This window comes from Eucyclogobius newberryi, unplaced genomic scaffold (assembly GCF_026437365.1).
Source record: "Eucyclogobius newberryi isolate DKJ021-1_F unplaced genomic scaffold, fEucNew1.0.hap1 SCAF_11, whole genome shotgun sequence".
Taxonomy (NCBI): domain Eukaryota; kingdom Metazoa; phylum Chordata; class Actinopteri; order Gobiiformes; family Gobiidae; genus Eucyclogobius; species Eucyclogobius newberryi.
In genome coordinates, this window is record NW_027315735.1 from 26922823 (window position 1) to 26935112 (window position 12290).

The following is a 12290-nucleotide window of genomic DNA, read 5'->3' on the forward strand; positions in this document are numbered from 1 at the left end:
ATTGATATAATCGTGGTCTTAATATCATTTAAATTAATAATGAATGAATGATAGAAGCTGCACTGCTTTTCTGGTCTGGTTCTGATTTAACAAAGAAACAAAGACACAAAGTTACAGAGACAGTTCCCACCTAAACAGAGAGAAGAAAGTCTGGGTTTGAGGAGGAAATGAGAGACGGGAGGAGGAGCGACAGGGACTTGACAGCTCACGATGGAATGCCTGGCTCTTATCCCCGTTGCTCTGGCCTGCACACAAATCAGCGGCTGCCAAAATCAATATGAATCATAACCAATATTTACCCAGCATGCTGACCCACCACTGTCTCCCAGTGCACCCAGGAATAATCCAGGCGAAGAGATGCAGCTGCCCCTACATCTCCCCCGCGCCGCGCCATTGTTGTGCCACATATTGTTCGCTAATGACTGTCTCCCACCCAAACAAAATCTGCCTCTTTCCCTACAGCCATGATTACAACCTGCTCCGTCTACCGCCGCCTCCTACTGGGTGAATTACGCGCTTAAGCTCCCAAAATGATCTCTTTGTATGTGCTTTTTCATTTGTAGATTTTGAGGAGCCGGAGGATCCTTCAACTCGCTCATTTTTCTCAGAAATCATCTCGTCCATCTCAGACGTGAAGTTTAGCCACAACGGGCGCTACCTGATGACAAGGGACTACCTCACGATCAAAGTGTGGGACCTTCAGATGGAGAACAAACCTCTGGAGACGTACCAGGTAAAGACACGCCATAGTACAATGTGCTTATGGACCAGCGAATGAGCTGCTGTGATAAACATCTGACCATCAATTGGATGAGGAATTCAAGTGAAGAGGTTTTTAGACGTTGGGAACAGTATTTATTTATTAATAAAGTATTTTAAACCTGAATTTTAGACAATAGGCTGTAATTATTAACACAAAATAACAGTTTTCACACGTTCTCTATATTGCCATTTGGTCTGAGAGTTACATGTTAGGGGTAAGATGTTCCTTAAACTATTCAGCAAAGGTCCAATCTGTTCTATTTATGTGATTTTTTTCAGTGTCGATACTAGGGCTGCAGACAATTGTAAAATATCACGATGTGTCTCTTCAGTGCTGCGATATCGATATTATTGCAATGATTTCTGTTATATTAAAGCTAAAATGTACATGCCTAAGAGTATTAGTCAAAACAAAAAAACTTAACAAAACCAAGACTAAGTCAAGGCTAATTTAGACTGATCATGAATAAAATCAGGCTTTTATAACGATTTCATTTTAAACAGTCAATTTCTGTCAGATGGAGGACCTTGGTGTTACTGAGTTATATTTCGTTAATTTAATACTGGTTACTGAGTACTATTACTGAGTTTGCCAATGTTGGGATATTGATACTTTTGTAATATATTGTGCATCTCTAATCGATACTTTTTCAAAAGAGTATCCAGTTTTAGTATTGGTTTGTATGTAGGTATCAGCACTATTGACAAGCCAATAGACTTAATCATACAATCAACAATACATTTGATTCATAATTCATATTACATTTTAATGCAAATCATTAAATCATTTGAGATTTCCCATGAAAGCCACATTAATGGAGTTGAGACACTTGTCAATGTTTTTTCAATTAGGCTTGAGTTGAGGTTGTAAATGACCAAATGTTGTATGATTAACTTTATTTTTTGTTGGCTGATATAGATATAGTATAGAAACAGTTTAGAAATGAGTTCGAAGTGAGCACTAACACTCGAGTGCCTTCATAGGTAAATCTCTTCTGGTGCACATCAAACTGTATTGATTTTTAGCCTGATCATTCAACATAATCCCGTTTCCCTGTCCCACGGCCGATCTGTAACTGTGTCATCTTCAGCCATTAACCCAGGAGAGCTTATTGAACCGAACGTCTGTAAGAGAAGATAGATAGTGCAGGGCTGAAGGGCAGGACCTCCCACTGTGCGGTCGCTGGGGTCACGTCCAGAGTGTGTGATCGCGGACGCCATCTTGGGGCGGCGTCATCATGGACTCGGGGGATTCGGTGTCCGATTCCCGAGCTGCGCCACCTTGCATCAGGCGTTTTAGTGTGGGTCAGCAGGCCACAGGGATTAATGAAGTAAAGTAGAGCATATGGGAGAAAGGCTTACGATGCACTCGCCATTTACTGTAGGCCAGAGTGGAGCAACAAAATGAACTATACAACCAATCTATGAGTCTATCAATACACTTTTAATGAGAAAAGACCAACAAATTCCCTTTCCTTTTTTATATACCGTATATATTTCGTTCTAATCAAACTGGCAAGTAGAAACTATGGGATAGGAAATAGTTTGATAAAATACCAAGATCAGTCAGTATTAGGGCTGCAACAATTAATTGACTAATCGTGACTAGTCGAATATAAAAAAAATAATCCTAATCATATTTTGATAATGGTAATCGTTATTTGGATGACACAGACTTTAAACACATATGGAAATACCTTTTTATATCAAAGACAGTGGCATTATTAAATCAAAATGTCAAAAAGTTTTCATCCATAATATTCTTTATTCATAAATATTTTCTATCTAGTAGCTTTCAGTCATTGTAATTAAACGTTATAGTACTGCATTTTCTGGACTATAAGTCGCACCAGCCAAAAAATGCATAATAGAGAAGAAAAAAACATATATAAGTTGCACTGGAGTATAAAATACAGTTGCAAGTGTGAAAATAACAAATAATATCACAAATCAGTCGCTCCGTAGTATAAGTATATAAGTATAAATATAGTATAAAGTATAAGTCACACCCCGGCCAAAACTATGAAAAAAGGTGCGACTTATAGTCCGGGAAAATACGGTACTAAAATAATTGTTAGTTGCAGCCATAGTTAGTATCCTTGTGATTGCAAAGTGCTAATTTTATTAATTAGCCCCAATTTTCCCTTGTTTCTTTAATTCAACAGACTGAATGTACACTATTTACTGCAGTTATTGGAGCCATGGACTTATGATAGCATTTCATTACACAATATAGTTGCTTCATGTTTTAGTAATATTACGTTGCTCATATGATGTTATGTTTCTGTTGTTTTCCAGGTGCATGACTATCTGCGAGGTAAACTGTGCTCCCTTTATGAAAACGACTGCATCTTTGACAAATTCGAGTGCGTCTGGAACGGCTCAGACAGGTGGGATTCACTTCACTTCATTTATTAGTGACCATTTTAAAAGCGAGACTATTTTGCTTTGAATTCTTATTTGCTCATTATTCCCATTACGTACATTATAGCTCTCACTTAATCCTTGTGCACTTTTTTTTTTTTTCTGTTTCCAGCGTTATTATGACCGGCTCCTACAACAACTTCTTCCGGATGTTTGACCGAAACACGAAGCGAGACGTGACATTAGAAGCATCGAGAGAAAACAGCAAACCCAGGGCTATTCTCAAGCCTCGCAAGGTACAGACATCTGTGATTTATACGGTTTATTTACACACTGCTAATGCTAATGCTACTAATCACTCCATCAGAGTTTTGTTGTTTTATGTCAAATTAGCATAAAGATAGAGGACAGGCTCCATCTAGTCAGTGTTACTGCTGGGGCTGTCAAGATTATTCAGTTAATCAATAATTGGGATTATTCAGGTCACAATAGAAATGCAATGATTGGAAAAATTTAAATTCTGTGAGATTTAGAAGAAAAAAATGTCATTTCTATTGAATCCATGCATCAAAAATATAAATGCAAATGTAAAGTGTAATTTTACGTGGCCATTTGTCAAATGTGAATGGAAGTGAATAATGCTGAAACAGCTTGATCAGGGTGTAAATAAAACATGGGTAATTCTAAAACGATGATGTTTCTAAATTTATATTGTGACAAATAAGTTATGAGAAGGTAAGACTTTATAATAACTACACTTAATGAGCCTTAATAAAGCATGAACAAATATTTATGCTTGCTAGCAAAAGATAGTTCTAGAATAGCTACATTTTTATATGATATGTACAGTGTTTGAATACCGGTAGTTTTTGTTGTTTTGTCTATATCAGGCAAAAGGTAAAGAAGAAACAACACAACATATTTAAATTAAGAAGACAATATGGATATTCTTAATCCATGCAGTGTTGGGTTTGTTTGACACGTTTCCTCTTCTTCCAGGTGTGCGTGGGCGGGAAGCGGCGTAAGGATGAGATCAGCGTGGACAGCTTAGACTTCAGCAAAAAGATCCTTCACACGACGTGGCACCCGCATGAGAACATCATCGCTGTAGCGGCTACAAATAACCTCTACATCTTCCAAGACAAGGTCAACTAAAAGGCCAAACTGCCCACGCTGACCCCTGACCCTCGAACCGGGACGTGGGGCATCCGGGGGGGGGAGCACATTTGGAAATAATAGGAAGAGCTGGAGTGTAAATGTACAATCTTTCTGCTTCTCCTGATGCTGCTACATTTGGCCACTTGACTAAGGATTCTCCACGGACTGAAACAAATGCAGCCTGGATACATTTTGGGAAGTTCCTCCACAGAAATGCTAATGGACTGTGAATTTTAATTTATTTAAGCAAGCGAAGAAGAAAGTGAATTCAATGCATTTATGCAACACAGACTTGCTGCATGAATAATGTGTGATGTAGCAGCCACTTGGACCCTGACTCTAAAGGGGCGGATCACGGACCCTGATTCTAAAGGGGCGGATGTGGAAATATAGCACACAGAGACGCCTACATGACTGTGGATGTTTGTCATGTAGCAACAGCGCTCCCTACCATTCAATCGCCCCTTCTGCACATCGAGTGTAGGAGGCAAAGACAGCACAATGACCCGCTGCTCCAAAAATGAGAAAGGAGACTGTTAATATTTGGAATTGCCTGTGACGTAAAGAAAAATAAAAAAAATAAAAAATTACAGGCAATTTTTTTGGAAGACTGTTTGTCCCTCTGATGTAATATGAATGAAAGAAGCCAGTTGAGGCCGCTTCATTTTAAAACGCTGTCGTTTTTAGGTTCGTTAAGAAGCTGTGGTGCCTTCTTTTGGTATGTCCGGGGTTAATAGTCGATGACGTGATGGGGGGGGGATTCGTGGGAGGGAGGGGAGTGTGAATGTTTCCAAATTGGCAACAGTCATAATTAGCATTTTTGGTTACATTTCTGTCATGTAGTAACTTAAAACTAAACAACACTTCACCTTTGATGTCCAGAGTGGAGATAAAGTGCTTGGAGCGATGTAGTCCAGTGACAGAACTGGCTACATGCTTGTGGGTTCAGATTAGGACAGCAGCCTATTTGATGTCAATACCATACAGTAAGTTGTAGTTGATATCTTATTTATTTGCATAGTGCTTAATATTACTTGGTAATTTAGATAGATGGCAATTTCCATATACTTCTGTCTTCAGGACGATAGAATAGCTCCTTTTGCATGCACTGGATCAAAAATCATACTGTTCTCAATCAAAATGAAGCACTATGCAATTAAAATACAGCCATGTGCAGAAGTTTATCGGCGGATATTTAATTGCGCTTTATATTTGAGTGCTTTTATGAACACGTAATTGTCAACTTTTGATAATTAATGTTGGTATTCGTATTCGGGTCTTGGGAGTACCGTACTTAAGTGGATTCCAATCATTGTTTCGATCATCTGACTATGTTGAGTATAGGCCTCTGTCTAAAATAGAATTCAATCCCTACAATCAGTTCATTTTTTCATTATTTATACTTATGAGATGCCTTTGAGAGGGTTTTGTGGCCCAACAGGAAGATAATGCATAAATCCTGTCGATAACTTTTGCACAGTGCTGTTCATTGTCCACTTGTTATAAAAATGATGCCAGTTTGAATTGCTGTGGTGCCTGTCCACGTTTCTACTGTGTTTTTCGGTCGAGTTTTTAGCATCGGGAGTCCCCTGTTCATTTTGTGTTTTTACTCCCATTTAACAAAAAGGCAACAAAGGTCTAAACAAACTCTGTGAAATCAGGGAATTATTTTTGTGTGATTCCTTTCAAGCTGTAACGTCTTTTTCTTCTTAACAACCTCCTTTGTGTCTCTTCTAAGTGAAACTTTTATAGCTGAGAATGTATTGAGATGCAAAATGACTTAACATGCCGTCTTTATGCTTATACTGGACTTTCTTTGATTAAAAAAAGAATAAAGATGTGCAAGTTCAAATCCGGCTTTGTCAGATTGTCTCATTTTCCATGTTGGTTTTATGCTCTTGATTATTAGAGCAGTGCACACGGGTCAAGGACGCCCTCACGTGGAGAGTGACGGTAATTATTGTAAGTGATTGTCATCAACTAGACACAGTTGGGGTCTGATTGGGGATTACAAGTGCGTGTGCAGTTTAAAAAATAAAATAAACCCCAGATAAATTGCACACAGCAGTGTTTTAAAATGAACAATGTATTTTTCTCCTCTGGTTTTAAGCCTACATTTTGACACTCAAAATGCATATTTCCTTGAATGCATATCTTAATGATATAGAAGTTAGATAATGTAGTTTCAAATGATAGTATTTTTATTTTCAAGAATTTGTTTAAATGTTAAAATAATAATTATGTTGTTGTTGTTGTTGTTGTTGTTGTTGTTGTTGTTCTATGGCGGTTGGCATCCAAGTGTTGCATTACCGCCAGACTTTATTCCTCAGACTCTGTCGTAGTCCGTAAAAGAACTCCTTCCATTGCTTTGGTGTTACAAAGCCCATGAGGTCATGATATGTCTTTGTGACTAGAATAGTTGTTGTTTCAGAGACCAACCGGCTTTATTCCAGGGAGACTCTTCTTCATCTTCCTCTCCCTCTTTGACGTTCGGTGCTTCCACCGTACAGCTTTATTCTTTAGGCTTCATTCTATAGGCTTTAATATTTCCACTGATGTCGCTGCTTGGTAGCCGTGCGTCTACGAGACTGGACGAGGACAGGAGACCACCCCCACCCCCATCTCGTCACTCTGATCACTCTGACTCCCCAAAAGCAGACCCCCATCACTCCGACTCCCATTTAGCGCCTTTAGCCTGTTTTCTATATCTGCCCAATCAAGCTCCTTTGTTCCAAGGAATCTCCCTGCCTTATCAAGATTTTGTGGGGGTGTCATCAACAATTTACATAATTCTAATGGAATAATACTTTGAAGTGCTCTATGAGATGTAGATCTTTTCTGAAGCAGTGCTATCATGCTTTGTAACCCTTCTTTCTGCTGTTGTTTACATGAGAATGACATTTTGCATTCTGCTCACCTCAAATCATAAAATACCAAAACAAAAGTAAGTGAACGAAGAGTGTAAAAACACTCATTAAATTCCAAGACAACACTTGCATATGTTTCTAAATCCTAAATATGCGAACACCAAAGCGCCTCAAGGCATATATAGTTTCTGTACTATGTACATTCACATTTCACAGATACATGTAGTGCATTCATTACTGTGAATTTCATGAGCACTTTCTAATTGGCTCCCTCGAGGCTTTAGTCGACGCACTGTTTGTCAGCTGGAGACATGAGCTGTCAATCACTCTGTGTCTTTATAAGTAGCAGCCTTCATCTCTGTATCCCACTGTCTCTGTTAGGACAGACATAGAAGAACCTCTAACTACTTGAATGAAGGCATTTGCACACACATTTTGGACGGTTTTCATCATTTGCATCTACTTTTTCAGCTCTACATTTGAAGACGATGGAATCTACTTTGGACTCTAATGCGACTACCAACACCTCTATTGACAAGTGGTCCCTCAATGAGCAGCCTTCAAGTCAACACTTCGACCCGGGGGAGCTGCGTGTCCTCATTCCATCCATTTTAGGCGTCATCTGCGCTTTAGGTGTGGCTTGCAACCTCACTGCCATGTTCATATTGCTGTCCAGCGCTCACAAAGGCAAACTCTCTCTCATCAACTCGCTTGTATTCAACCTGATGTTCGCAGATGGGCTGGTTCTGCTGTTCTCCGTCCCGTTCAAGGCGGTGTTCTTCTCCAAAGCAAGCTGGACTCTTGGCTGGATGGTGTGCAAAACATCTGACTGGTTCCTCCACTCTTGCATGGCAGCCAAGAGCTTCACCGTTGCTGTCATGGCCAAAGCTTGCTACCGCTACGTTTCCAACCCTACCAAGCAAGTCAGCATCCACCTGGGCTCCATTGTAGTGGTGCTTTTCTTCATCTGGTTGTCCTCCTGCTGCATCACCATCCCGCATTGGCTATTTGCAGTTCTTCAGAAGGGAATCCAAGGTCTAAATTGTGTCTTCATTGTCCCACCTGAAGCCAGAGGGTTCATGTCAGTCTATGTCAAAGCCTATCCTCTAAGTGTCTACTGTGCACCTCTGAGTTTTGCCTTGATGTACTTTTGGAAAGCTTACGGACAATGCCAACGGCGTTCGAGCAAAACTCAAAATCTCAGAACCCAGATTAGGTCGAGGAAGCTGACATTGATGCTTTTTAGTCTCACTGTGGAAATGGCAATCTTGTGGCTTCCCCAATGGGTGGTGTGGTTATGGGAGAGACACCTTGAGGAAAAGCAAATGGAAAATCACTTCTTTCCATCTCCACCTCTGCTTTTGACTATTTCAGCTCAACTACTCACCCTCTCCATGTCTCTGGTGAACCCGCTCATCGTGCTGTCCTTATCTGAAGAATTCCGAGAGTGCTACAAGGGGCTGTGGAGACGCCTCACCCTGAGAAAGCAGCCGCCTCCAAGAGCCAAACTAGGACCGCACAACCCCACCTCTTTGAGATCTCCGAGTCCAAGACCAGAGGAATCAGTTCAGTCCGGACGAGAGAGGAGTTTGACCCCGAGCGCTTCTCAAGATCAGCTCCAGTCTGAACAGAAAAAGGGGAAAGATGAAGAAGGGATAGTGCTGCCTGATGTGGAGCAGTTTTGGCATGAGAGAGAGGGCGGGTCGCAGACGGCAGAGAACGACCCGATACCGTGGGAGAATCAGGATAAGAAGTAATTTTCAATATGGACTTCAATTAAAATGTTTATTACGATATGTTGATGGATATGTTGATGGGACTTTAAATAATTGGACTGTGTCGCTGATGTTACAAGTGTGACTTTGTGGCTTTAATGTAGCAGCATTATTGCAAGGTTATTATTGCGTACAAATACTTTTTCATCGAGCTTTGTTGTAAACGACTTGCAAGAGAAATGTGGATGTTTTGACACATCAATAAATTACCATATTGTGCCAGTGAAATGGTCGTTCAACACTAGTTTAATAGCTCATGTGAAATACAAGCCTGCATGTGCACCACAACCACATCACATTCCCATGATATTTTACTATCATATGTACATGTGTAAATATGGCATCTTGTGAAGGGCAATGTGTTTCTGACTTGAAATGTATTGTGGTTTAAATGTTGTTCACAAAAAGTTTGTAAATGGTTTCTTAATGTTTTGCAGATATTTAATATGAAGTCTATTATGATATTCTTGCAATGAACGGTTGTAAATACTATATGATGTTATTGGTGTTTTTCAGTGGCCAATATTTTCAATAAAGGTGTGTGCTTGAATCTATTTGCAACATCTGTAAATACATTTTGATATGCTTTATCTGGTGTTTTATTGCGTGCCTTATGCCTTGTGTGGGGTTAAATCAATTGCTCCAGCACCAGCGGCTCCTGCTTCCTCTTTGTCATTACATACGACTATATATAACATGTATTAGCACTTGCACTAAATATGTCACTTCATCTGACCCAGTATTTAATTCCATGTTACAGATGCCATTCCTGTGGTGTGAACACAGTTGGTCACAAGTTCAGCAGCCTCTTAATAACAAAAGTACAAGGATACTTCGATCGATATGTCTGTCTGGTGTAACAGTGAGACATCCGCCACTGTTTAACACGCCCATTAAATTCATCCCAGCCCATGCATATGCTATTAACTGAGTGCCTGCGTCTTTTGGTATCATTTTATGTCTACCGTGAGCAAGATAAAATTAGATTAAGAAAATTAGGCAGTATACATCTCCAGTCTCCTGCAGTTAAAGCTAACACCCCCGTGCCCCCCGCCCACGTGACATTTACTTCTCATTAAACTTTTATGGCGACCTTTTACAGCCAGAGTCAAGTGTCTCAATCAGAGCAGCACTTAACCGAGAGCAAACACGCGCCTCCGGGAAGTGACCATTAAGAAACACAGTCATTTTGGCCATAAGAAACGTTATAACCTTTTGCTCCTAAAACAGATTTACTGATGAAGGTAAAGGTCCAGTAAAAGACAATACAATAAAAATGTTTATCAAGGCAGCAATTATGTAGAATAAATACTGTACAGTAATTACAAACTTAAGTTGCTGCCTATAATAACGAGCTTAGTCTCACTAAGCTCGTTATTATAGGCAGCAACTTAAGTTTGTGGCTGCACATAAACCAGTAAAAATCAATAGAGTTTAAAAAAAGTACAAATCTAATGATTATAACATGAAGATTGCTCCTCCAAGAATGAGATGAGTCACAGTGAAGAAAAAAAGTTAGCACTGACATGGAGACACATACACACACTCGCTCTCACATTCATTCACTGGGAGATAGTTTACATCCCAGCAGTGATAAAACCAGGACATAGGGGGAAATGCAATCAACAAACGAGAGAGCTGATTACCATGTTAGTTTGCCCCTCGCAAAGGAAACAGCCCTATTCAAACTCTGGAAATGACTTCTTATTGAGGGATGGCAGAATGCTGGGATTTTTTATTCTAGCAATATATAGAATGGGCATGTGATTAAAATGAAAACAACTGTAAGACAAAACACATTTGTATTAGACAGGAAAGGTAAGTGTGAAATGGGGGATGAGAGAGAAGGGACGACAGGACAGGCAGTAAATTGTCGGAGTCGAACTCGCGACACTGTGGCTTGCACCTGGAGCTGCACTTGGAGTGGTGCTGTGCCTTAACCATTCGACCATCGGGTAGTACATATGATTATTTTTTAAGATATATCTAAGATATACAGTATATCTATTCATGCACTAGCTGCAATTTGCTGCAACACTGCAAAGTTATAGCTTCTAAGTCATTAAGCTACAATTGACATACAATAGTGGAGAGTTCTTATTGTAGAATACTCAAATCACAATAATTAGATCGGATTTTTGCAACGTGGGTTTACATGCACTTGATGTCAGTTAATCAATGGAGTAATTTGGAAGACCTTTGTCTTCCAAATACAACAATTTTAATGTCTTTCTAAATATTTAATATTTTCTATTTATTTTTTTGTCTTTGCTAATTTAGTTTGCCCTTTTTGCATAATTTTGCTTGTCAAAAACTTGCCAGCAAGACGAATACTCTCAGTTTTTGCGAAATCACAAACTCATGCCACACATTCTGTCAAACTGCACAGGTGAAGAATCAGAAAGGAATCAGATTAGTCACATTAGAGTCTGTCTAATGATTAGACAAACAGAAATCAGATCATTATCAGATTCGGTGCATTTCGGTGCATTTAAATATGGCCACTGCCCAGAGACACATTTGGAAAGTGCAGGGATTAAACGTATCATTGCATATGGATATACGCAATTTGAAAACGCTGTTGTCTTAATGAGGTCATTACGCACGACAGGGGGCGCTCTTAGCAGGTGAGCGCATCTCTTTACTGCTCTCCTGGCTCTGTGTGCGTCCCGCTGTGTGTCACCCCTGTGTTTTATCCCGCGCCAATCATCATGTCTAATAAATGAAACTCCGCGGGACCCACATGGCAGCTATCACTAATTATACCCAGCGTGCGACTGGCTCCCATTAAACCCCCGCGCAAAAACCTTTGGCACCAGCAAACGCCACGTCTGTCTCCACAAGAGGCACAATTACATTAATGGAGGATCACCTGGCTCCTGGTCCACGGATAGTCGACCTGGGAGTGCTAAAAGTCTGGTTCAGGGGGTTCGGCCTTGGTATTTAGAGCCTTTGATTATAATAAATCTCTGACGCTTTCATCTCAGTGAAAGATGGGGCGATGCAAAGGGCACAGACCCTTCAGCTGACACATTTATAATAAGGGATTTAAATCTATATATTGATTGGAATACAGCTCCCACGTCTGTATTGTAATGTACAAGACAAAGAGCTATATTTGTGCAAGGGTGGAAAGTATACAAATACTCAAGTTATGATAATTGAGTAAATTACTACTACTACTACTACTGGTGTGCGGGCAGTTGTGAACACACCTTGAGAAAGACTTTGAAAAAGTACCCAAAAAAACTGAGAAAAGTTAGATTTTCACTTTATTAAGTTCATACCTTTAGCAGACACAGTGTTGCACAGTGCCCGGGTTTGCATAGGTTCAATAAAAAAGTTAGATGGCATGACAGTTGTA

General features: G+C 39.9%; 2 protein-coding genes across 3 annotated transcripts in view; both read left to right on the forward strand.

The window, feature by feature from the left end:
- Positions 1-6136, forward strand: part of ppp2r2ba (protein phosphatase 2, regulatory subunit B, beta a) — an 81182-nt gene extending 75046 nt beyond the window's left edge. For both annotated transcript variants that reach the window (XM_072439757.1, XM_072439758.1), the window contains exons 7-10: positions 564-733; positions 3061-3152; positions 3299-3422; positions 4126-6136. In XM_072439757.1, the coding sequence (XP_072295858.1) occupies positions 564-733; positions 3061-3152; positions 3299-3422; positions 4126-4281 (542 nt within the window). In that variant the 3' untranslated portion in view covers positions 4282-6136. The remainder of the gene's footprint in view (positions 1-563; positions 734-3060; positions 3153-3298; positions 3423-4125) is intronic.
- Positions 6137-7398: 1262 nt separating this feature from the next.
- Positions 7399-9281, forward strand: gpr151 (G protein-coupled receptor 151). Its single transcript, XM_072439761.1, has one exon. It carries the CDS (start codon positions 7640-7642, stop codon positions 8906-8908), a length of 1269 nt encoding a protein of 422 aa, XP_072295862.1. The 5' UTR covers positions 7399-7639; the 3' UTR covers positions 8909-9281.
- The last annotated feature ends 3009 nt before the right edge of the window (positions 9282-12290 follow it).